This window comes from Lepisosteus platostomus, chromosome 7, assembly GCF_059453375.1.
Source record: "Lepisosteus platostomus isolate fLepPlt1 chromosome 7, fLepPlt1.hap1, whole genome shotgun sequence".
NCBI classification, from domain to species: domain Eukaryota; kingdom Metazoa; phylum Chordata; class Actinopteri; order Semionotiformes; family Lepisosteidae; genus Lepisosteus; species Lepisosteus platostomus.
In genome coordinates this window covers 37,966,390-37,994,003 of record NC_142617.1, presented here as the reverse complement: position 1 = coordinate 37,994,003, position 27,614 = coordinate 37,966,390, and the positions used below count along the sequence as shown (strand labels likewise).

Sequence of the window (27,614 nt, the reverse complement as noted above, 5' to 3'; positions counted from 1 at the left end):
TGATCAGCAGGTCAGAAATGAGGAGGAACTCTGTCACAATCAAGGGCACTGGTCTGCTGAGACTCAGTGTAATCACAAATGTGGAACAGGTCTTATTGAGTAAAAATCAAGATCTCGGAACCTGCCAGGCATGAAAACAGGTGCAATCTCTAAAAAGCATTTTGGGATGTCTTGCATGAATGGCTTGCTTCAGGTCATACCACAGCATTTCAACTGAAGTAAAGACAGGATTCTGACTAGGCAACTACAAAATGCAAAACTTCCTTTGTTCCAGCTATTCTATTGGAAAGAGTGGTAGGAGTCCGTCTGGTCCACAATCTCCTGTGTTTAGGATCACTGTCCTGCTGTATGACCCAACTTCTATTGAGCTTCAGAGCATGGATGGATACCTTGACATTCTCCAGGAGAATCTGCTGATACAATTTGGAATTAATTGTTCCCCTAAACGATTGCAAGCTGGACAGGCCCTGAGGCAGAGCAAAGCAGCCCCTGCTTCCTCCACCATGCTTCACAGCGAGATGAGTTTTTTTTTCCTCCAAACAAAGTTGCACATTTATGCCGAAAAGTTCCACTTCCTTTTCATCGGTCCATAGAACATTGTTCCAGTAGCTTTGTGAAAAATCCAGGTGGTCTTTGGCAAACTTGAGATGAGCATCAATGTTGTTTTTTTTTGGAGAGCAGTAGTTTCCTCTGTGGTATTCCCCCATTCACACCACTCTTGTTCAGTGTTTTTCTTATTGTGGACTCATGAACACAGCCATTAATCAGAGCCAGTGCAAGAGACACTACAGTAGGGTTCTTTGTCACCTCCTTAACCACTGGACGGCTCAATTGTCTTTATTGGATGACCACGCCTAGGGAGAGTAGCAATGGTACTGAATGCCTTCCATCTATACACTATCTGCCCGACTGGTGATTGATAGAGGCCTTTCCAGCCTTATGAACATCAACAACTCTTCTTCTGAGCTCCTCTGAAATCTCTGTGTTGTGAAGAGTAGATTCTGTTGGTAACCAAACATTGTGGGGGGGTTTATAAGGGAGTGCATCAAACTTCCATCTGAATGTCATCTCATTGATTGGAACGTCTGACACCAATTACCCCCTTTAATAGAGTTCAGGATCCTAGAGGTTCACATTCTGTTTCCAGCATAGACTGTGAATTATAAACAATGTGTTCAACACAGACAAGAAGAAAGAACAATAGTTGGTGTTTTAAGTCGAGTTGTGTGTGTTTATCGTTAGGACTGATATGAAGATCAGATCACATTTTAGGAGCAATTAATGCAGGAATATAGATGATTCAAAAGGGCTTACAAACATGTTCTCAGCTGTAGGAATGTTTGGATAGGCTTTAGAAGGGAAAAGACAGATGGGAAGTGAAATCAAATGGTGTTAGTAAATGTAAAGTTTTCTATATAGATTAGAATGGACATGCTTACACAAAAAGAGGTGTAAAATTAGAAATTTCACAGTGTGAAAAAGGCCTAGAGGTTGCATTATATTTATCCCTCTTGGGACCCGTGCAAAGCAAGAAAACAATCAAAAGGAAAAATGTCAAGGGAGGGTATGTTGAAAATGTGCAATGCATTAGTTAAAGCATATCTCCAGTGTATAAAGTACTGCTTACCTCTTTAAAATAGGGATTGAGAAACACTGGAGAAAGTCCAGAGAAAATGAACAAAACGTATTTCAGGGCTTGAGGGAATGAGTTATGAAAATTTGCCAGAGGAAAATGTTCTCTTCTGTCTTTGTGCGAGGGGATCTTACTGGGGTCTTTAAACACTGAAAGCAAATATGTACGGTAGATCCCTACAGAGGTTCCAAGTTATAAATCAATGAGCAGGATAATGGGGACGTAACTGGGAAACTATTTAACACATAGTGAAGGCAGAGAAGCTGGGAAGATTCACACCCAGGCCTGAGGTTGTGATGGATACAGCCAGAGCACAGGAAAATGTTGAGCACTGATGGACTGGGTGGCTTATTCATGTCTTATGTTCTCATGAAAGCCAGACTATAATGATATATGTGAAGGAGGTGTTCATTTTAATATGTCATGAATCTTGAATTTTGGAATCTTGAAACCATTAATTTTAATATGCATCTATTCAACTACTTTCTTAACACAGGCCGAAACAAATCTCCTAACGGTGCACATTTCTTTGTTGCAGTTGTCACCCCCTGGACCCACCTCATTTTTTGAAGTTTGTTCACCACAGCACTGGGGCACTTGGATCGATTAGTCCAGGCTCAGTCCCTGCATCAGCTTGGCGACAGAAACTTCTTTACCATTTTGTTAACTAATGCGGTCACACGCAGTTCTGCTCTTGGCCGAGCCCGCTTTGTTTTGTTTTATTTTTCATACATTCATGGCAGAGTTCTGGGTTCAGACTCCCCAAAAACAGGGGCAGGAACTGTTAGTGGAAATACAGAAAAATCTTCTTTTTCCAGCTATCACCTTTGAGTTCCAGACTGCAGGCTTTTTCATTAAATACAAGTGTTTTCCACACTATTTTTGCCAGTGATTCAAGCGGTAACCCAGTGAAGGCCCCCAAACAAAAAGATTTAGGGGATACCCCATTATGTTAATATGAGAACCCCACGATAATACAATTGTCCAGACTGTAAAATAATACCTGTGGTAGAAATATCTGGCCAGTGTGCAGTTCACCCTTTATGAACACAGACCAAGCTACAGTATTAGGTGCTTCTGTGTTTGTGCCCCCTCTCTTTTATGCATCACAGGCTTTTTCTCTGTCAGGGCTGCTTACTTTAACATGGCAGTAGTGATGCCTGTCACAGACAGCTCACAATAACTCAGTCTCGATCAGTGGTTCCATCAGCCACTTGCCTTGCTCTGTAATTAAAGCAGTGTTTATAAAGTCTCAGTTGTTTGGTTATCTGCTGCATAGATTCAGCTCAAAGACACATTCCTCCGGCTGTTCCAATAAGCCATCACAACCCTGACCCTCCTTAAGTGTTTTTCAAGTAAAAGAAATGCGTGTATTTGAATTTATTTTCTCTTTATTGATCAGTAGCCCAGAAAGGAGGAGGCACTCTTCATCACAATCAAGGGCACTGGTCTGCTGAGACTCCGTGTAATCACAAACGTGGCACAGGTCTTATTGAGTAAAAATCAAGATCGCGGAACCTGCCAGGAAGAAAACAGGTGCAATTTCTGAAAGGCACAAGGCCAAAATTGCAATTTAGACAACTGCGAGAAAATGCATAAACATGCCTCCACTTGTGAAAACAATGTGATTTCGTTAGTGTCCCAATACAAGAACTTGATACCAACAATAAAAAGACTGGAGGTCCTTTGCTGCCCCAGCAAATAAGATTAAGATTCCAAGGTTATCACCTGCTTAAATAAAGATGCACAAAACATAATTATGCATTCTGTTCCACAGGTTCTTCAATCTGTACCAGTACCAGTGATTGAGCCCAGTTGGAATATAAATCAGCAAACAATGGGGTACTCCAGGACCAGGACTGAAAATCACTGATTTAAAGAAATTAAAGGGAAAGATATCTGAAATAAGGACCTTTGGAGGAGCTGGAGGGACTGGAAGTCCATGATCTATACAATTCATTAATGAAGAAATCATAATTATGATCTTCATGTTGGTCTGGAGCAGAAAGGCTATACACTCACTTCTTAGGATCACATGTGGTCCCAGGGGAATCCTTTAATTGACACCTGTCCTCCGTCAAACTCACTGAAACTGAGTGAGACACCTTGTCAAACTGATTTTCCCAACATCACTGTTTTAAGAGCACCTGGTGGATTTAGTAACATATTGTAACCAGATGTAGCACACAAACTGCCTGAAGGTCCCTGGGAATGACATCATTAATAACACAAAAGTTTAATTAAAGTCTGCCTTCTTCTTGTTTGCATAGTCTCGGGTCATAATGAACAACGTGCCTTGCAGTAGAATGGAAAAGAAGGAAATTGCCTTTCTAAGCAAAATTACTCCGAGCGCCTGCCAGCTCCTACCTGCACAGGAATCCGCAGGAATTAGTCAAGGTAACTGGCAGCCGCCTCATAAAAGCCAGTCACTGTGAAATCACTTTTTTGCTGAGATTGATTTTAACTTGGTTCCACTGATGGAGCTCTCTTCACAGAACAATACAAGGACTTAAGTCAACTAAACCCAGCAGGATACCATTAACATTGTGCTAGCAACTTTTTTTTTCCACTGAAAGGACAGACAGTCGACAGCAGCGGTTGACAGATGCCAAGCCATCACGCAGCACTTCTGAGGTGTATGAAGGGGACGAACAGCAGCACAATCCTTCTGTCTGGCTCTCTCACTTTCCCCAGCCCCCAAACCATCCATCATACCATCGTAGGTGCCGCTCTCCAGGAGCAGTCCACTGTCTTCCAGGATACGAAACTCGCCGACGCTTATGAAGTTATAATCCACGCCAGGGACCTCCCCTTCCCGGGGCTGTCTTGTGGTGCCTGACAGAAAAAAAAAAAGATACAAACAAGGAATGAAACAAGCAGGAGAGAAAAAAAAACACCCAAAAAGGAAGGCCACTCTCGTCCCTGACTGCGTGCCAACTCCTGCTGGCCATCACCAGGGAAAGAGAAAGAGCTGAAGTTTCTGCCCCGTCGAACACAATCCATTCCTTGTTGCCACAGATAGCATCACAGACATTATTAGGCGTCCATTGTTCTTCTGCTCCAAGGTCTTTCTTTGTATAACATAAAAATACAGTTCAAACAATAACTGCTGATTGTTTGGGGTCGTTTCCAGTTAACAGAGATTTCTGCAATTACAGTACCTTGTGATTGGTGAGCATTCAGAACATCCAGTCATGGGTTACTGCTCAAGGTTATAATTGTTTTCCTTAATAACCAGCTGACCTGGGTTAATTCTTCTCTTCTGCAAACCAAAGTTTTATTTTGTCTTTTTCGCACACATTCTAGGTGACGATGTGCATCTTTAAAACTATCCCCTCCCCCAACTATTTTAACAACTTCAGATTTAGAAATGGATATACTGTGTAGACAAAAGATGGGGCACCATTCATTAGAAAAAAATGTCACTCAATTTGTTTTCTCAATAGATGGCTGCAATTCTCCTTGCTCGGATGAATCTGTTTTCAATAAACTTGAAATAAAAAAGATGTCACTGATGAATGAGAAAAGTTCAGATTAATGAACAGTTTTTAGCAACACTTTGCATAACACTGTGGCAAATAAATGGTGCTAATACTTTTGCCTGTGATTGTACGTGTTTAAGGACAACATGATAAAATGGTTTCATTCTGCCTCCCAAACACATGCTGGTTGATTGGAAGCTCTAAATTTTGCATGTGTGCCCAATGATCCTGAGATCCTGAGACTCTGGGTTGCCATGACTCTTATCGGGAATAAGTGGCTTTCTGATAATAAAACGTAATAGAGGTTTTGAATCTTGAAATTCTGCCCGTCTCCTGTTCAGCAGTAATCCAGCCGCCTGCCCTGAGAGCTTTATCTGACTCAGAGAGGAAAGCAGAACTCAGTAAAGAGTATTTGTGATCCGTGACTCCTTGTAACCCATTGCTGTCCTTCTGCAAGCTTTAACTTCAGACTTTACATAATCCCTTCACAGATTTGCTGAACTCTGCTCAATTTAAATGGCAGAATATAGCAAGGCATGGCCACAGAATAGGAAACCATATAGCTCTATTTGAAAAGCTTGGTATGAACCATGTGAAACAAAGTAAACAGCCCCGGTAACAACTAGTTGAACTGTAAATGACTGTAAATCTGCCATAGTCTGTGCTCAGGATTGAGGCTCATCAAACCAGAGTTTAACCCAGTTTCTGTACAATTATGAGGACTTAAAGTGACTCACAGCAGGGTTACCCCCGTTGACTGGTGCCCAACCATACAGTTTGGTAGAGCAATTATGTGAGCAATTAGTAAAGTGTGTTACTCACGAGTTACAACATCCATGATTGCAGGACCCACTATAGGAGTCAGTTAGGCATCAGGTATTCTAGCTACTGATAATTTGTATTAATTTTGTGGCTGATAATTTGCAATGTATGCAATATAATACGCTTGCAGAAAATAAAGACAAAGCCAGCATCTTGAGAACAACAAGCAAGTTGTTTAGAAGACACTTTATTTAGCCAAATTATTTGACTCCTTTAGAAATACTGCTCGTCTGGCTGCTCGGTTTATACTGGAGAAAATCTTAGAATTTTGACTTTTAGCACGTCCCTCACTTAATATCTCATTAGTCCAGGGGTCCACAATCCTGATCATGGAGGGCAAGTGTATCAAAAGGTTCTCAGTCCAGCTAGGCTCTAAACAACCTGAATAATCTTAACTGGGCCACTGATGGCTTCTTCCAACTCTTTCAGTGTTGCCACTTTAAAGAATCATAGAAAGTCTGCAGACATGCTGGAGCTCCAGGATCAGGACCTTGCATTAGGCAAACAGACCCTATAAATTGGCCAGTGAAACAAAAGTGCTTTGACCTACAGAGCCATTGGATACATTTTCAAAAAGAAGTAAAGCAGTATTGTTTCACACAGGAGTTATTAATAACATCTTGATTCAGATCTTGTTTTTAGTGAGTCCATGTTGGGATTGTTTTATTTTCCAAAATGAAGGTAAAGGTGTTTTGCTGTTTCTGGAGCAGACTGAAGAAACTTCAGTATGTCCAGAATTTTTTTAGCCAGAATCCCGACCAGGTCTTGTGCAAGTGATCACATTCCTCCTATCCCATCCTACTCTACATGGCTTGACACCTCAATATCTATCTGACCTAATTTCCTCCTACTCCCCACCTCGCAACCTTCGGTGTCTAATTGTGTCACTGTCTAATTCTGGTTTCCTGTCTGTCCCTCCAGCCCATCTACATAATATGGGTGACAGGGCCTTCTCTTGCTGTACCCCAAAGCTCTGGAATTCCCAAGAATATCAGAGTCACCTCCCGGAGCTCTTTCCAATCAATACTCAAAACATTCTTTAGAAGGGCGTTTATTTAATTGGTTCTGCATCGGCCCCTATGCTTTCCTACTGTATCCAAACTTTGATTCTGACATCGCATCTATCTCATTGTGTGCTTTTTTCTTTCTGTAACTTGCACTTGGAGAAGCCATTTTTAGAGGCCCTATATAAAATAAAGTTTGCAACAAAGAAAACAAGAGTAACAGTTTTTTTTCCCCTACTGTAAAAATCTAGAGCCATTGAACAGCAAATTGACTCTACAGGGCAATTACAAGGGAAAAGCAGTTTGGCTGGCTGAGTGTCAGGATCACATAAGCAGCACATTCACGGAAAAGGAAATATGGAACACCCACGGAGCACAAGATCACCATCCAACTGCACTGGAAGGCGACGAGAGTGAGAATAGCTGAGCATGTTTGCAAAAGTCAAAGAGGTTACAGTTATCCCGTCTTTTCAACCTCCATTCAAGAAACAATGTGTACAATCTGAGAACAATGAGGTCATTTGTGTCTGAAGTGAGCAAAGAGTGCAAGATGTTAAAAAAACTCAACTAGAACCACCTGTCCCCTTCAGCCTAAGGCCAGAAACAAATTCTTAGCTTTAAGCCACCCACTGATCACAAACTGTAAACCCAGTGTTTGAGAATGCTTTTTTGTGTGCTGGAGGCTTCTCTTCTTTCTACCAAAAATAAATCTGCTATCAGGCAAAGGGTTTGTACTTCACATTTGTAGAGTGAGTCCACATTTTGATTTGGTGCAAGCCTAAGCCAAACAAAAAAGTACTAAACATCAAAAGAAACTAATCACTATTTATGCAAATATACTTTAGAGAAATAAAGTACCCACTTATGGATTTTGAATACTGATGAGATAGCTTTGGCATCATTTTGATGATCTGACAAAAATCCTTCACGACAGACTGTGATGTATTCGACTAACTGTATAAGCAATAAATCACCTCATTAGTGAGACAGTCCATTGGGTACAAGTGATGAGGTGATTTGACCTGTTAAACAACACATGGTGAAAATAAAGAAAGAAAATGTACAGAAAGGAACCGATATGTCCTACTAATCATGATAATACTGCCTTTGTGCTCTAAGTTTGTACTGTAGAACACTAGACTAAGCACTCTGTTGCTAGGGCATTCACAGTCAGCAATTCCCAGCCTGGAAAGATGCAACAGGCAAACACATTCTATCAGTGACAGGCCATGATCTAAGACACTAGAAGTCATGACACATCATCATCTAAGTGCGATGATCTGGACAGGAGCGCTTAGTCACTCCAGAACTCGTCTTGTAGTGATTGATGGCAACATGAACCACATGGTGCTGCATTGATCAATTTCTGGCAATCACTTGAGCCCTTTCTGCAGGCTGCTTATGAAACAATGACCTTCTTGTGAGATGAGAATGCAGTAGTGACTGTATGCCTTGGATTCGCCACTCACCAGACCTGAGCCACATTGAACATTTGTGGGATGAGCTAATACACCACAGTATCTAGAGCACAGAGTCCAGTGAACAGGCACATGCTTGTCCAGGCTATTTGAAAGGAATGGGGCAGAATTCCACAAAACAGATACTATCTACCAAGAAACCTAATGTGATTTCAGTAGTGTCCCAAAACAAGGCCTTGATCATTACAATAAAGAGACTAAAAGTCCTTTACTTCCCAGCAAATGAGATTAAGATTCCAAGGTTATTTGGATGCACAAAACTTCTGATGTCCAGCTCCACAGTCAACATTATGGGTTCTTCAGCTCTTGTTACCAGTGATTAAGAGGTCAGCTGGAGCAAAAATCAGCAAACATTGGGGTACTCCAGGATCAGGACTGAGAACTGTTGATTTAAAGAGCTTAAATGGAAAGTCATCGATTGATGATGTGTTAAAACAGAATAACTACTTTTAATCTGTTTAACAACACATCAGTATACCTGCTACAAAAACATTTTCATTTTCCTGATTACTTTGTTAATCTGTTGCACTTATAAGGTTGTAAGATTTTTTGAAGCTCACTACAGTAATAATATTAAAATGCTGCATCTCCAAGTCTCCCAGAGATTTCTTCTTCCAAACAGTGCACACAATAATCCTCTCCGATGATGCCATATGAAATGTGTGCTTCACAAATAACATAAGCAGAGATTTGCAAACTCTGGTCTTTGTCCTTATATGGCAGGAATAAATCAGAGGGATGATGTGTGCACTGGGTCCTGTGAGCCCTGCTGGGACGTCCTCTAGCTATAGCCTATCAAGGACAAAGCTAAGTGTTTCACTCCCCGTCATTATTCCGGACTTTCACCGGATCCCCACTGCTGCTACGCAGTGGAGATGAAAATCATGTGGATGATTACTGTTTACACACTCATGACTGTCACAGAGGGCAACAGCAGAGACATTATTAAGTGGAGTAAAAAAATAAACACAAAAATGAAAGCTAGCTTCCGCCTAAAACTACTTTTGTTCCGGAACAAAATGAAACAACGAAAGTCCTAAAAATACAAAACCTTACGACCGCCTTTTATAAAAGGTAATCATAAAACCCCACAATCAGCAAAAAATCACAAATTAGCATTTTTAACAAAAAATCAAATTGACCTCTACATGAAAATATCAGCATGGATTTTTAATATCAAATATTAAATCATGTGGCTTTGAACTTTGAAACTTTGTACACTGTCTGCTTGAGTGTTCCAGATGCATTTACCAGGAAGACATACTCAAAACGGGTTAGTTTGTGGTTATTAGTGATGGAAAAAGCAGTGTTTCGAAAAAGAAAAAAATGCATGACAGTCATTTCACAAATATCTGGCAAACCGATCAAAGATGCTAATTACTACTGAAAACCATCAGCTAGGCACTTTCAAATGAAAAGCATGAAACGTATCTTTAGTGAAGAGTTCAGAACTACTTAAGCATGCAGTGACAAAGACATCAGAGTTCATTAATAGTCACAATGTGATTTGGGTTCCTTGAAACTTATAAAAGACCTAAACACATTAGAAAAGTGGAATTTGGAATATTTCAAATTAAATACATACTATACTACTAAAACAAAAATTAAAATATCTTGATCCTGCTTTAATAACCAGGAATGATACGGAATGATACTGGGAACAGTGCCACACCCTGGCCAAAAGCAGTAGATGACAATCCAGTGCTGAAGCCACACCTTTTGAAAGTCTGAATTATCCAGAAACTGGTGCTGGTGTATTTCTAAGACTGAAGAATGCCCGAGGTCCTTTAAATGTATATAAAAACCGTATTTTTAATAAACGTTTTTGTGAGCTTATTGGACAGACCCCAGGAAATGTAAACAGATCACAGTGCTGCAAAGGCATGCCCAGGATGACACGTCTCTTTCTACTGCAGGCACCAATTTCTCCTGACAAACCAAGACCTGCCTTATTGCTGTTCATGGATAATTTCAGGACTCATATCATCAGGAAGGAACACACTGAGCACCTTTCAGAGTAATGCACTACATCTTGTAAGACTTTGCCGTTCTATTGAACACACTGAAGACAAATTCTGACACTATAATTGTCATAAATGTGGCTACTTCTCTTACTAATGCTGTGAGATCTTCAGATTCGACTGCCCTCCACTGAAAGGAAGGGTGTGATTGTAAGGCAGCCCTTATCTACAGTAGCAGTAATACTCCTGAAAACACAAAGAGACCACACATCCTGGACTCTGACTAGCCACAAGGGAAGAACTTCTCCAGTTATACATTCACCGGCCAAAACGTTACAAACCCCCTTGTAAAGGAAATGACTTGCAATGCACGGCTGGTTTAAGGAGCAACAAGATAGACTCCCATCACCTCCTTGGCCAAAACATCTTTCTGGAAGCTGGGCCAGTGGAATTCACTCTCATACAATGTTGTCTTCATCATAACCTCACTTGAAGGCCATTCTGATGGAAGAATGAAATGGAACTGGGCTGCAGAAATTTCAAAACCTTCTGAAAGACATGCTATTGAAACTGTTGTTGCTGCTTACAGAGGTCCAACACATCATTTGGTGAATATTTGTAACCAGTGAGTGTACTGTTTATCATGTGTTATTATAAAGATTTGTGTGCACTTTAGGCCTCGACAGCTGGTCAAAGTAAAACAAATCTGCAGTAAAGGTTCTAGTTTTAAACTCAACCTCAATTAACAGCATAGGCTCCCACAAAATTCAACACATCACATGTGATAAAAACTCTTAATTATACTTTATTACAATTATTTAGACAATATGACTCCATTTTCTAAAGTGAACAATAGTAAATAAGCAGCTTGCCTGGGAAAAGAAAGCTAAAAATAAGAAACTCTCTGAAAAAATGGAAATCATTATCTTTAAGCAATTTGAGATTATGCAGTGGTAAATTGTGAAATATCAGGTAATTACTAGCTAAATGGTGCAAATCACACTTTGCAATAAGCACATCTTAGTAATTACCATGGATCGTATTAAAGGATTTTTACTTCTTTTAAATTGTGACTGTTACAGCATTCAAATCTAATGATCACGAAAAGCAATTATGAACTTTTTGCAAGCAGGTTGATTACTATTCTACGAAACGTGCTGGAAATTATGCTGGCTGGATGAGCCTTGCAATTAAACAAAAAGATACAGCAACATAATGCTGGCTCCCCTGGGCTGGCTGGCATATCTGAAACTTATGGATCTAGAGATAAATTAAGAACAGTATGCCCTTGTCAAAAGGAATCTGTTCACTGGAGCAAAAACAAAAGAAAAAAACCAAGAAATGAGGAGAATTCTTCACTTGACCGACGTGACTCTGATGGAGAGAGTGACTGACAGAGCAGCCCTTTATCTGAAGAGGCTCATTAAGAGTTGTGAAATTAAGACCATTAATCCTTGGCATTTTCAAAATCCACAGTGAATTGTCCAGGAAGAAGTGAATTACATATGCATTGGTAGGTGTAGTGATTTCTGTTATTGATTTGTTTGTATTTTTTTCCCAATAATACTTAATTATCCCAACTGCTCTATACTTGTGCCAGCAGCATCTTTAATATATGGTGCAGTGTCAGTGTGAATTGCTCACTTTTCATACACCTTCAAAGCATTAATACCAATTTGCTGTGAGACAGCCTGCAGACCAAGGCCAGTTTAGTTATCTTGTTACTTAAGCTTTGTGTCTATAAGAGTTCACGGTGACAGATTTCAGGAAAGTTATCAGCATTTTAGCAAATATGGTTCATGATTTATTATTCATGGTTTATAAACCTATTGAAATTGACATCACTGAGATGTCCAGGGCTGGCAGACCACTGTTTTTGTTTTCATGGAAACCAATTCTTCTTGAAACAAAAATACTTGCACTTTGATGATGGGCCATACAGAATGCCGTCCATTTTTTGTGTTAACGGTATGGTCTTGGCACTGCAAGAATGATTAAATACAAGTGGATAGTATTTGAAATGTTATTTACTTTTTTAATTTGATTTATTTTAATCTAGTACTTCTGAACTTTGAAATTGATCAATTTTCATGTGAAAATATAGACGTATTTCATTATACAAGGTAACCAATTTGTCCTGTCCAGTTGACCCTGTTTAGATTTAATTGCTAGAATAAACTGGCCCTGCTGAATGCCACAGATATTTGATCCACTTATTTTGATACTTCCACAGGGTGCCACAGGTTTTTATTTTTCTTTCTATATACAAGTCCTCAGCCTTACAGAGGTCTTCATGGAGTGAGGCCGAGTAACACTCACAGAATGCAGAGCTCTGCACTCTAGTATAGGAAAGAGTAACAGTTACATACTGTAGGTGAGCATACAGTATTGCTTGGAAGATAGTATAGATCAGGGTACAGTACAGAACAGAATGTGTAGAGTACTTTCAGTATATACCAGATGTAGGCCAGAATTTAGCTTAGGTAAAAGTGAAACAGACCAAAGTGTACTACAGGGGAGAAAACAATGAAGATACACCCCTGCAGAAAGTTGCCTATATACTGTATTTCTCCCATTACCTCCCACCATGGATGGTGCACATGAAAAGCTCCTTTTCTGCTCATGCAGTACAGTTCAGAGAGCCCTGACACATTACTATGTACAGAGGCGACAGACACGCCACCTCAGTTGCACAACTCCAAGCACAGGCAAAGAAGGATTCGGAATCATGGCAGGATGCTGACACTGAGGCAGGGAGCTGACAGTTAAGCCTGGGGGTGGACAGCCTGTGGGGAAAGTGGGCTAACCCATTATGTTATTGGATATTCCTGCGTGGGAGAGAGCCTTCTGATACATGATGGTATATACGATGGCAGAGGACTGCAGGATGCGGCGGTGGGCAGTACTCACAGGGGATGGTCCGTAAGTAGAGGTTGTCCCTGATCACCTGCTGCAGCTTGTGGTCCAGGGAGCCCTTCTGGAACTGGAGGCTGAGGTAATGGCGCAGGTCGGTGTTCAGCACCTTCCCTGTGGAGACAGACAAGCACCTTCACTTGAGGGGAGAGGGCTACAGGCTCATTCTGGTTCCCATTCCCATGTGCGCTGCTAAATCAATGTCATTGATCGAGTTGCTCAAAAGGACATTATTAAAATATCCTCTGTGGTTGATTAAAGGGAGAAGATTGACTCCAGTGACCTTGAAGCCATTTTGGAGACCCAGAGAGACGAGTTCTAGTTGTCTAATTAATTAATAAAGGAGATTCATTAAGTGGCGCGTGAGTGAGGAAAAACAGCCAAACCACACTGTGCATGCATGTTTCTCAACTCTGCTCAAGTGCTCCCCCTATGGGTGGAATATATAAGGAACCAGCTGTCACTCAAGTCTCAGTTACCACCTGCTTCAGCATCATTGCAGCTGAACCATTTGACATCAAGGCGCAGTGCAGTGCAGGGTGGTCGTAATTGAAAATGACAATTAGCCTACACTGACGGGAAAGCCTGATACAAAAAATATCATTTTAGTTGAGCTAACCTCGTGTAAAAAAGGGGCCATGATGACTGTAAAAGACAAAAAAATATATATATCCACCCAGAGACTGTGCTCCACACAGGAAGATGAACACAGAGCCAAGATTCCTTTCACAACTTTAAAAAAAAATCCTCCTACAATCTGATTTGTCTCCAGCTGGTAATATTTTTAGTGCTGATATCTTGTGTGTCGTACTTATCTCAGAGGGAGGCAGGCTTTGAGACAATGCCAAACGCAAGGTTAGGATATACATGTATTATTTCAAAACTACCAGCTGTTACATTAAGCTGGTTAAACGTCATACTGTGTTACATCTGATTGAGGCATAGCTGTAATTAAATGAACAGCCTCAATTTTCTTCCATCAAAAGCATTTCACGCCTTCACTGCCCCAGCCTTCAACATGCAAGTTCGGATGGAAACTACGGTGTGAAATAATCTTTCTATGGCGTGTGGAGATCTACAAATCTGGAAAGTTTAATAGCAAGCATCACAGATGGACAACCTGAAACATAATAACCCAAGAAGCAAATATCTGAGGTTTTTTTAGAATCCACTGTCATATTTCCTATTCTATTATTTTAAAATTAAACTCGTTAATATACAAAAACACAGTGTCTTAGCAGGTTCAACACTTATCTTGTAACTTTAATTTCCTCCTTGCAGAAAGAGGAAAATGCCTGAATCAATTGCTTCCCCACAGAGCTACAGATGAGCCCAGGGATGTAGCAGACTGCTCTTGCGAGACCAAATGCTTCTTTCATTAAGCTTGTAGCCCTGTTCAAAGGCCAACTGCAGTCAGGTGGAAGCAAACTGTTGCTACTCCTTCCTGTTCTCTACTGCCAGGTGGAAAGAAAGACAGCACAACATTTTGTTGTGACATTTTGACACCAAACATCATTTCTGAGGCGAAAAAAAAAGATAACAGAACAAAAGAAGAATTTGTAGAGTGAAAGAACACTGAAAAATAATTGGAATAAGACCGTTTACAAATAGATGAGAGTGGAGCCATTCAGCCCATCTACAGCTAGATAAAACTAGATAATACGTGATGGTATTTAGTGACTAATTGATTCAAGAATCTCATCCATTCAACCACTCCATTAAAATGTAGGAGGTCTGGCGTCTGCCTGGGCTCCAACCTGAGGTCAGACAGCAAAGACACCCACAAAGCATCATGAAATATCTGATGATATAGGCTGGCTTTCCGGACCTGAGATCAGTGTGTAAGTATTGGCACAAAGCCTGTGGGGCAGTTGTAAACATAGTCAACCTATGAATGTAACTTAAAATCTCTTTTGTTACTTCTACTTTCCCACATTATGCAAATACATTAGACCCGTTCCCCGTAGACTCCCTGGGAATCTGCATTTGGTTACATTTCCACGAGCCCTTCCCAGACGAGAAGCCCCGGAAGGGATTGAACCTGACAATAAAAGGCACTAATTGTTATTTTTCTTCTGTAAGACTGCAGACAACCCTCCACTCCACACCCAAACCCACTCCACTTCACTCCTCCTCACAGCACAGCCTATGTGACCCCCATGTCAGGTGCTGTTAGTGAGGTTGCCGTATCGCTCACTAACCACATTCTGTATCTCACAGAAATAACCCCAGGCATTGTATAACTGAAGCCTTTCGTCAGAGGGAGTTACAATACAATCTATTGTACCCTGTCATCTCCATGAGCATTTTTGCTGGGGTGCAGTGAGCTGTAAAAATGAACATCCTTTAACAGTACAACGACCCTCCACACAAGGAAGCGACAGGCATTATACCATTCTCTTCTCTACCCCCTTTCTCTTTTCTTTTTCCTCTCTCGCGTGCAAAAGTACATCCTATCCACTAAGTAAAATCCCAGAGGCATCCAGAAAAAAAAAGAAATCTGAGATTACACAAGGTTCCTCATCATGCCCAGCCACCCCTCCCCTCCTCTCAATCCCTCAGATTGAGGCATTCTTTCGGAGCAAAAGGTCATCCAAATGGGTTTCGCTGCTTTGGTTTTCCCCATCAATAATATAAAAGCCTTTGCATTGCATTTCGGTGCAAATAACGGTACAGAAGAGGAATTCACTGCCAGCTTTCCCCCTGGGGAGGACTGAGAAGCGCATCCCCGTTCAGTTAAATAAACATCTCGCCCAGGACCACTGAATTTACACTAATTCCCATCTGCTTAAACAGTTATGAGGCTGGAGGAACAAAGTGAGCAGCTGGAAACAGACTTAATCTGCAGCCACATAAAATGAAAAGGCAGCTCTTGCACACCTACAACTGTCCTGTGCTGAAAGGCCAGCCTGTCAGAACAAGGCCCCTTCCATTCGTCAGATCTAGCAAAATCTCATACGCACACACAGCCCCTGAGACTGTGGCTGGCAGCAAAAAACAGAAGTCAGTAATACCAGATTTTCTTTTTCTTAAATCTTAAAACTTAAGGACAACAATTCTGAAATAGAGCCGGGGCCCACTTCAAGCTGCTCTGCTCACGGGAAAATCTTGTGAAGCTATTTCTGGCGTTATGTCTGTAAAACGCTTTTAAAAAAAAGGGTCTTCAGTGATGGGATGCTTTGATTAGGTCTCCTGCTTTGATAAGGACATGCAGCACTGATGTTATCTTATGGACAGATTCGGGGACATGTAAATTAATGTCACTCGTGGGTTGTGCACCTCTAAACTGCGCCCAACCAGCACTTTTGCCTTCTCACTTTTGGCCCTAGCACTTCTTACAGATGACTGAAAAAGATGTCCAAAATGCCAAATCCCTTTATCAACTTTGAGCTTTAGGAAAGATTTCTCCCCTCCTCATCTGTCACTCTTAAAGTAACCTTGTGCAATCATATTGAACAGACTGAATTATAAGATAAACATATCTTACAATCTTATAGAGCCGGAGACAAGTATTCACACCTATAGTTCTAGAGCACTGTAATTAGGAAAGGCATAACTTGAAATGTATTGCACTTAATTTAATTGGATTTTTGATAGTGTCAATACTTACATCAGCAACTCTAGGCTTTTGATTTTTCACTTCAGCTCTAAATATAATTGTTACAATATTATTGTAATTGTCTTAATGAACCAGTCAAACAAAAGGTGAAACTGTCACTACAGTGCCTTCAGTTTTCACCATGTGACTGTTTTCTCACACCAGCTTTCTAATTATCAGATTGTCTGGGTGGTTCAACACCTAGGACTAATTTGCACTTTAATTTTCATCTCATTATTGGTTGTGGTGGAATGGGAACTGAGCTGACAGACGCAGCTACCCCCAGAGTCACTGGGACCACACTGGAGACGCAGAAAGATCCCATCTTTCCCCAAGAGAGGGGGTAAAGCGACGTTTCACTACCGTTGTAAAGCAGGACTTAATGTTAGATTGAAAATTTAATTAAAAACCATCATGTTCACAAACTCTATTTAAAACGAGTGAAGAATAGACTATAGCAATAAGGATCATTAAAATAGTGTTACTTTGCTTTTATAGTATCAAAACCCCCATCAAACCCCATTAAGTTATCAATCATTTTACAGTCACTACGAAGATAAGCACCATCTCCTCAGACTAAAAGCTGACACAAGGATCTCCACAAAGCTTCATTTCAAAGAGCAAAAAAGTCCTTTTTCATGCTCGAGGCAGAAAAATAACTACTTAACAGCTCTGTTTCGATTAATACTGTGACGAAGCTCAGAGAATCAGATTCAGAGTGAAGCCTGAAGAGTGAAGAGGTACGACGTAAACCCCTGGATATGCAGCAGTGTGGAGATCTGAGATGTTGCAGACTCCTCAAAATCTTCCTTGTAAAGCTTGTGTCCTGTTAGGCAGCTGGCCTATTTATGGATTATTTGCTTGCATGCGTTCTTAACATCGAGGATGACTCTTTGATCCAAGAATCTCATCAAGCCATTTCTTACAGAATCCCTGGGAATCCATTTCAACAAGATGGCAGAGGCAGGAACAAGTGAAACATCCATGCGTCTGAAGTAGATTCCCTGGTATTCATCACAAGACAAGTGGATAAGGGCTTTGAATCAAAGACAGGAAAAAAAGGCGATGATCGATAACTTCCTCCATTTTGTAATTTTTTTTTTAACATTCTGATTTCCCCTCTGTTGTGTGGACAGATACCATCCCCACACTGTGCCTTGTGGAGTTTGTTAAAAAAAAACCCAGCAGTTGAGCAGCTCCTGAGGAAGACGGCACTTGCAGATTCGCAAGGAAAAGAATAAAAATTGCATCAGAGACCGCCTTCCGCCAGACAGAGTGACAGATGGCAGCTCTCTGTGGTTCAGATTTGACTGTAAAAAAACAAAACAAACAAAGTGATTCTCTTCATCTTTGGTTTCTGCATGCAAAGCCGAGCTTTTATCACACAGGTCCGACGTGTCCCGCCCCTTTCTTGCAATGACACAACGGTTGTTAAAGTAGATTCTGCAAAATGTCCTTGTTCTTTGCCAAATAAACATCCACCAATTAGCTCATTTCAGGAGCAATATTTGAAAATATCAACCCTAAACAGAAAGCACCTCTGACATTCCTTAATGCAAAGTGAAGAAGGGAACAGAATGTGGAAAGGGGTGGGTGTATTGAAATGGCACCACAGTGTGTTCTCGTTAATCGAGTGTGTAAACCATTAGAGTTGAAAAGGACATTATTCATTACGAATGGTATTTAGCCCAAACTAGAGACTGAACTCTCCAGGAGTGATGAAGGAGATTTTTCCATGGGAATTCCGTGATATGCTGGGAGTTTCTGCACCATTAGGAAAACTAATAATATAGGGTTACAATTAAGGTGGAAATTGCCTTTCGCTGTGCTTATTGAACAATAATTTAAACTCCCGACACCCAACGTCCGCCCTCTTGTACCAAATGTAACTTTCAGAAAGGGTCTCCAGTAAAAGCCTTTAGCAATAACACTGAAGGAGCATACCACATTCCCCACTGCAGTATATAAATTAGCTGGGCAACTTGAATGAAAAAGAGGGTAATGTTAATGAATGAATATCTGCCCTGGCTGAGGTAAACCACCTTACAAGTGAGACCGGAACAAGAACTTCAGAAATAAATCACCAATCACACCTATAGCCCTCTTCCACAGACGTGTTCCTCAGTAGAATAAGAATCTTCCTGCTCGCCAGCCTTAATCTAAAAGCTGATGGACTGCAACTGATCTGAGAGAAGAATTATCGGCCCCTGGGTTACAGCTTTGATTACTCTGCGTGATTACAAAATGAAAGAAAAACAGCTCCACAAGGGAAAGCAGAAGTCCTGTGTGTTGCCTTTCTTCTCACCTGTGCAATCCAACTGCATGTACACCTCCTTATGGCTCCAATATAAATCACACAACCAAGAGCCAGGGTTCCTACTGGGAGCTGAAGCGCAGATGCAGAAATAACGGAAGCAGCCCTGTAAATGAGGCTGTAGGATGGAGGAGGCTACACTCCCCACCACATCACAACACCAACCAATCCCCAGGTTCCCTTTCAAATATTTATGGATTTCACTACTGTTCTTTCGGAAAAAAAAATAGGATCAGAAACACACACAAAAAAGAACAAAACAATGGCGGAGAGCAGAGGAGAAATCTTCCAGAGTAACCCGCCTCCTCCTCTGCCTTGAAACTCCAGCCCTCAATGTTTAATAGAGCGCAACAAGATAAAAGAGACACTTCACACTGCACCTTCCGTTTCATTAGGCCTGTATTACATTTGTCAGTTTGCACAAAAAAAAGCCTTAACTACTGCCATACTGCTCCTACTGTATGTGCTGCATTACCTGCAGAATCCTGCCCCATTAAAAGTCACCTTCTCAGGGGTGCTCATCTCTCCAGCTCGCCTGTAGATGTCTGACTCCTGAGCTGGCTTGAGTGAATTTTTAACAGACACCTGCTGCTGTACGTGACAATTTCAGCTGAAAGATGGGCATAACATTATCAGGAATAATAATAATTAATAATTGCTTACACTTATATAGCGCTTTTCTGGACACTCCACTCAAAGCGCTTTACAGGTAATGGGGACTCCCCTCCACCACCACCAATGTGTGAATAGCCACTGTGCCATAAATAGAGGCATTTTGGTAATGGTCACTCAAAAACCCATTCGCAGTAAAGACAATGAGTGAATATGGTAATACCCAGACTAAAAAACCCTCTGTAACACTGTTGCGATTCAGGGCACTGTGGAAAATACACTTTGTGTGGGTCTTCTTCCAGCTTTCTTGGAAATGGCCGTTTCAGTCACAACGAAACTCATTTCAGACCTTCACTGAACTGCACTCTGACTCCTCACACCCCTCCATGCCCACAGCAGTAAACAGGGTGAAACGCTGTGAAAGCGGAGATGGACAAGGAGCACAAGCCACACACGGCACTCCCGGTGCCAGAAGCAGGCTGAGCACTTCTTTCGCCTTTAAAATTCTCTTTTTATAATAGTGGAGTTAGACATTTATGGAACGTGTCACTTCAGCGCTGTTAGATCTAATCGAGTACAGTTTGAAATTCAAAGCATATATTTTGTAGAAGAAAAACTTTATAAATATGCATTTTTTTCTGGAAAAGACATTTGATCAAAGCTGGATGCATAGCATACTGCAACAACAACCACCCCCACCTGATAATGAAATCTTACAGTTTCTCCACAACAGTCCCATAGCACAAATCAGTCTTAAGCATGAGCGTCGGTGTCAGGCCCTGCATTATGTACAAAGCCAAGCTATAGCACACAGCTGTATTCAAGTCTTTTTGTTTGCTGCTTGTTTTAATGTGGCAGGACTCTCTACAAGGTAGGCTCAAGGACACAGGTCATAAAAAGTGCAAACCTCAAATGATTACAATTCTTAATCCCCACCAGGCATCGCAAAAATGTTCTTCACAGGCTAACAAGTGGTATTTTTATAGTTCCTGCAAGATCCTGCCTGGCATAAGCATAGATGGCTATCCTTCAATGCATTTCACTCTAAACAAGAGAGGAGAATTTCTCTGTGGACAGAAGGTCAGGAAGAAAGAGTTTCTGCACGATCTGAGGAACAGGGTTTGATCTTGAAAGCAAGGAACACAAGGCAATTCTCTCCTTAATCCTTTCAGCAAGCGACAAATCTATCAACTCAGGAGAAAATACCTTGAAATTTCCTGTCCGAAGAACGTATTACAAACTGAGAATAATACCTTTGTAACCCTCAAAGCAGTACAGGTTAACACATATGAAAGGCTACTCAAGGTATTCCAGCCACCCCCATGAATATATACGCGTCTTTACTTTCATCTCTCTGGGGTGCATTTTTGAATGAGCTGCGCATAATCAAATCCATCTCAAAGTACGGCAGACCGAGCAGCATTTCTGATGAGAGACCTCATTTGTTCTCTGTCTGCGTCACTTCTGTGCTGTCACTCACTCAGACAAAGCAGGAGAAAGGACTTTCTGCAAACTCAAACAAGGATCAGCACTCTGAGGATATTTTGCCCCTGGATCTGTAAGTACTCTATTCTGCAGGGGCTCTTAAGAGCTGAGTTCTCACCAAACCAAGAGGTCTTCTCTTGCAGTCAGGGCACAGTTTAAGTCCCTTAGAGTCTAAAACGTTTGGCATACAGGCCTAAAAATGGACACACTTAATAACTTCATAAACCTGTCTTCATAAACCATGCATCAAAGCACACCACTTCCCAAAATTTAAACAGGATTGTAAAACAAATTATGAAACGGAGCTGTAAGTCACAGATTTGCATTTTTTTTTCCATTTTCTCCTAAAGGGGTAGAGAGTTGTTCTAATTAGACTCCGAGCTAGAGAGGTGCATGTTGAACCACTGAGCACAAGGATAACTGTAGTCCAAATGTCCAGGATGATAACAGCGAGCTGGCCCAACGCTGCATTGCTAATGTTCCATAATTGTAATAATCCTAGCTGTCAGGAGCAATATAACCAACAATACTTCAAGCAGAGTTAGAAGAGCTGATGCATAACAACGGCAATTCAACAGCTTGGAGAATTTCATAACGTGTCAATTTCACAAGAGTTATCTTGGGAGGGAAAAAAAAAATCAGGAAAAGATATATAAATATTCTAAAGCGCAATTTGCAGAGGAAACAAAGATTATCAATTTGTCTTAATAGCTCTGGAAGATAAGCAGCGCTGCCTTCTCCCTGAAAGATTGTATCTCTTAAGCCTGGAGCTAGTGATGCCTCAGCAGACACGGGCGCCAGTGCAACAGAGGATGCAGTGTGGCAAGGCCGCCTGCAGGGGGGGCATATCCAAGGATACTGTGCACATGTGCCTGCTAGTACTGTATTCTGACGGAACTGCTTAAGTGCTGCTGAGCTCTCACTGAACTGAGAGTTTCTTCTTATGCGGTCAGGAACACAAAGGCCTGATGTTTTTCTGTATTTATTTTGTTTCGTACGGTTAAAAACCTTGAGTATAACATGGCGTCTGAGTGCATGACTCACACGGTGCCTTCAAGAAATGCCACTTTATTGCTTACATGCAGTTTCATTGTTGAATGAGCACTTCAGCCAGAAAAAAAATAAAAGTCACCGGAGGCTATCAACTGAAGTGGAGAACAGGGAGTCTGACACAATGGGTAAAGAACGTGCCTTCTGTAGACCTCCTCCCACCCTCGACAGCATGTGTTTGTACAGCAGAGCGGGATGTCAACCTCGGGCATCAACCCCAATTTCGTCCGGGTCATATTTGGCACCACCTTGTCCCCTCTCGAGCTGAAACCCCTCCATCACGTCTGGTGAGGCCAACCGGATAATACAAGGTGTGAGAATTATTTTCTGGGACAGAAAACCATCCTCTCATTGATAGCACCCTTAAAAAATGACACCAGTAAAACTTGCACGCACTATACTTCGAGACACAGCATTGGTTTGCAAGGAAAAAAAAAAGATATAGTCATGCATTAATAAAGCCCTTATAAACCAGAATAATTCAGTCCCAAAACTTAATATTCAGACCTCACATACTGACAGAACCTCAACTAAAGAGAGTGTATTGAGTTAGGATGTTATAATTTGTTGCTGTTGCAGATTAAATGCTAATTTCAATGCACTGCTTTGCTTTGAGTCAGAAGCACTCTCCCAAATAATGTGGAGTCTAATTATGCAGTTTGTGAAAGCTGCTTTAATGTTCTGTATTTGAACTGCTCCGCTCACAGAATAGACTTGATATATTCCTGGTACAGATGCATTGGGGAGAAAAAACAGTGTACAGCTTTTTAACAAGATGCACAACACACAGAGTAAACACTGGTTCGTCTTCTGGAGCTGAACCTTAATAACTGCAGTGAGCAGAGACACTTGCAGCAGCCAGCAAAAGACAGTGAAGAAGCCTGGGACACAAACTTCTAAACATCCCATAAGATATAATCGCATACCCACGGATACTGGCTGTTACTGCCCATAACAGGTTTGGCTAAATGATCTAACTCTCCGTCCTCTAATGGAGGTCTTTATTGTCGAACAGCAAGCAAGTGGTGCATAATCTTATTAATACATAATTCATTGAATGAGTGCAGCTCAAACAGAATATTAGAGTTGCCGCTGTCTTTTCATGTGCTATAGAGAGAGTTGCATCCTTTGGATGAGACGAGAAACCGATAGTAAGCAACTGTTAAAATATCAATGGTTCGAAGGTAGGCAGGGCAGAACAGTATGCCACTTCTTCTTCCCTGTGAGCAAGTGCTGAGGAATGCAGATGCGAGCCAAGACAATGAAACACCATTGGCTACAGAACAATGGTGGTTTTGAAAGTAAACAACCCTCTAGATTGACAGACAGAGCCGGAGCTACCCAGAATCAACAACCTGGTCGAGGCAGAGCTAGTTCTAGTAGGACTTGAAGCAATGACTCATAAGACTGAGAGGTGATGCTGCAATAACAAAGACGGCACCTGATCTGTCTCCACAACACCAGAGTGAGGACATTCCCAGGTCTTGTGCTTTTTTTTTTACCATGCATGCCTGACATACCCAAGACATGCAGGTATCAGGATGCATACATATACTGTATGTGAATCCCTTTCCTCTCCAACGAGGTTTCTTTTCATTACGTCCTACAGTGATGATTAATCCATACAGTGACTTCAAGTGCAGTCATTCTAGGCCACTGCTATCATGACCCCCTCCCAGAATTTCCCATTACCATTACAGGAAGTTCCTTCTTTGGAGCTCTACTATACATACTGACATTAGTATAGCTGGAGGCAGGGTCTGATTTTGTCCTGTTACCAGTGCATCCTGGTGCAAGGTTAAATAACATGTTAATGCATGTTGTACCCCAATTTACAATTTCAGATACATTAGTCAAATTATTAAGTTGAATAAATTACATAGCTTTAGGCAGACAGTAGATCGAATAATAAGCGACATTCTCAGTTGTAATAATGTCAAACGTAAAGGTACCAAGAAAACTCTGTGTTTAGAAAAAATCTCTCTTGGCTTAGGAGGTGAGGAAAAAAAACAACCACCCATAGTCTAATCACTGATTGTGAAATATGATACGACACATTAATAAACTTGATGCAATAGCGCAACCTTCACCTTCAAATGCATAATAAGCAGTTTTCCCCTTAGAACATTCTTCTGTGGATTTGGAAAGCCTGATTTATAGGACAGACGTGTTTCAGACACTTAAACATTCTTTTTATTTCTGAGAGCTCATCTCGCTGACTGCACAGATACAAAACTGCTTCCAGCTCCTTATGTACGGCATATAAAAATAGCAAAGGCAATCTTTTTTCTAAAGCTGAAACATCCTTTTGTGATCAGGATGGCAAAGAGTGTCTTAAGTAACTAAGATAAAAATAAACTATTGAGATGTACAATGTCACTGAAATCTACTGTGCTTCTCAGAACTACCCCCTGAAAGATCACAGTTAAATGGAAGCGGAGAACTATAAAATATTAATGGTTCCAAGGTGACAAGGGCAGTCACTTTACTTACGGCTTCAGTAACTAGTGTACAAAATCAATGGGAAGACGCGGGTGACAGCAGTGTCAACCACGGCAGATTTAGCATCTTTTAGCATGGCAGGACAGTCATTTAATTATACTGGCATGTTATTTACTAAAGATGGAAAGCAAAGAATATCCCACTTGTGTTTTAATAGAGCTGTTTCCTTGCCCAGAAAGACAGCAATCTGCTCCTGCAGTTATTTAAAAAGGTTGATTTTTCTGTGGCTGCAGTTTTCTGCCTGTGGGAAACTGCTGACTGACAGGTGGAGTGTTTGTCTTTATCTTCTCAAGGTTGAGTGTGTAACCTCGGTGGAGTTCCTCAGACCCATGTTGCTTTTTATGGGCCATAAACCACTTCATCTATTTCTCCACTAAACTGTTCGGGGACTGCAGACTGTCATCCTCCGCTAATTGGTTGATCTCATGTGTTATTGACCATCTATTTCTCCTTTAAACACAAATTAAAAATACAATTTTTAAGAGAAGAGAAAGCAATGTCTTCTTGTTCTTAAAACCCCCCAGCACAATCAAGTTCCAAACTAGTCCCCCTGCAACTGATTGCAGAGTATTTAAAATGTTCTGCAAAAACACATCAATTTGACTTAATTACTCAGAATGCTTTTTAAATAAATATGTAACGTAGGAATTGCATGGGTGGCTTTGTTTTTGGGAAGATGAGAAATTTAATTAGGTGCAAGTGAACCGAGTGGGAATTTCATACAAACCCTACATGATAATCCTCTTCGCTGAAATATTTCAAAACGGGATTAGCGCACAAGAAAAGCTGAGCAGGCAAGAGGGGGAGAAAATTTCTCTGGAAAAGCCCAGAGACAGTCCGAACGTGAGGCGCGACAGGCAGGGAAGACCAAACTAAAGGCAAAAACTCCCGACCAAGGAGTGTAGCGTGCTTGCATTGCAAGTGCAGGGTCGAGAAGCAGACAAGCTGAGAAGATGGACCACTCCCTGGATCAGAGGCACAAAGTTGAAGGGGTTCTCACAGTCCATTGTCCAAGCATCTGCTTCACATTAAAACAGCTGGTCGTACTGATCTGTGCAGAGCACGCTGTCCTAGGCGTAGGCAGCGGCTGACATTCGCAGCCAGAGCCCCTAACTCCCAGGTCTAATACACCACTGCTGCATAATTTAGTAGATTTGCGAAAGCAGTGGGCTGTGTGTTACATCACTGCTAAACGTGTTAGCCTAAATACGTAATGTAATAAAGTCGGCACATGCATAATGCAAAAACTAACGACCCCCAAGGTACTGTTGCCCAGACTCCAGGCTCCTGATTTATAGCAGGAGAATCTGCAGGCATGTCACCTCCATCTCCTTAATCCTTCCCCCCTTTCCTCCACCTCCCTCTCATTCCCCTCTCTGCAACTGTCGCCCTTCTCCACTAACACAGTGGCTTTCCGTGTCTCACTCTCGTTGACAATTAAAGAAGAAAAACCCGTCTATCGGGTTTGTTTCTTCAAGCCTGGGTTACGGTTCAGGGACAGCAGTTTCCAGGAGTGCACGTCTGCATTCCGGACCTTAAACATGGCTCCAGCTCCCATACAGATGGACGGGCCAAGGCCGGGAGTATAGGTCAAATCTGTCTTCCAGCCGTGCCTTTTTTTAAAATGTATTTTAATCTTCTCATCAGAAAGGTCACTGCAATGTGCACAACACTAATGAAAAAAAGATGATTTCATTTATTCTTTAGAAAACCCACACAAACTATTACCTGGGGGACAAAACACAATCAAAGCTTCCAGCTCCAGATACAAGATAAACTGATTGACAGCCAAACTAACCTGACTCACACGTACCATATGTGCCAAAATTGCAGTTGGGCCTCAAAGTAAATACGCAGATAACAAAGGCTTCCATCACATCCAGCTACAGCTCGGAGAACAAAAGTTTATTTGATTTAAAATAAAATTATAAATCAGTTCACAACTATCATCAGCGCATCATTTAGGAAATTGACTTCAAGATTAAACAGGCTGAACTGATTTACAGAACTAAACACCAACAGGCGACAAAAAAAGCAGAGGCATGTTCTTTGTGAAGCAAATCAAATGGACAGCTTGCTATAGCCAGAGTATGCAAGATAAAGCAGGAAATTCCAGCCTGTCATGGAATGTTCAGAATGCCTGTGTTGTTCTCTACTGAAACAGAGAGCTAACAATACTTACAAAGAACAACCATTTCTTGCATCTGTAGCACCACAGATCAGGTAGGGAAGCATGAATTTAATTCACCAAATGAATTTAGGTGGCCTTTAAGAAGGTAATTTGTTTTAAACCCTGAGTGAAATGTTAATAGGACATCAAGGTCAATACTCCTACTTTTACAATATCTCAGTTTCAAATCTTGTCCGAAGGACAGTACTCCCTACAGCGCAGTGTCCCTGGTCACCATACTGTGACATCGCTGTGGGAATTCTGGTCAAGACAGGGAAAGCACCAACTACTGGCCCTCCAATACGATTAGCAGCAGCCACCTGTTTTACTAAGAGGTTTCCCATCCTAGTGCTTATCTGGGCTAGTTTGGGCTAACTTCCTAGATTAGACAAGATCGGTACAAGATGGCTATGCTGTTGCCAATGGCTCTGGCTTCAGAGACCCAATCTGAGATCAGATTACAAGGTTGTAATGCTACCAATCAACATATGCAGAGATCCAACCAGACAGCTGACCTTTTGCAGGTTTCTCAGCCTCCTGGCCTACAGAGGAAGTTAAAACGTGCATGTATTTTTTTTTTCTTTAAAAGA

General features: G+C 41.3%; 1 protein-coding gene across 3 annotated transcripts in view; it reads right to left on the bottom strand.

Annotated features, from left to right (window-relative positions):
* magi3a (membrane associated guanylate kinase, WW and PDZ domain containing 3a) overlaps window positions 1–27,614 on the bottom strand; it is a 158,208-nt gene that overhangs the window by 49,370 nt on the left and 81,224 nt on the right. For all 3 annotated transcript variants that reach the window (XM_088640164.1, XM_088640165.1, XM_088640163.1), the window contains exons 3-4: window positions 13,291–13,407; window positions 4,349–4,468 (exon numbers count right to left, since the gene is read on the bottom strand). In XM_088640164.1, the coding sequence (XP_088496290.1) occupies window positions 4,349–4,468; window positions 13,291–13,407 (237 nt within the window). The remainder of the gene's footprint in view (window positions 1–4,348; window positions 4,469–13,290; window positions 13,408–27,614) is intronic.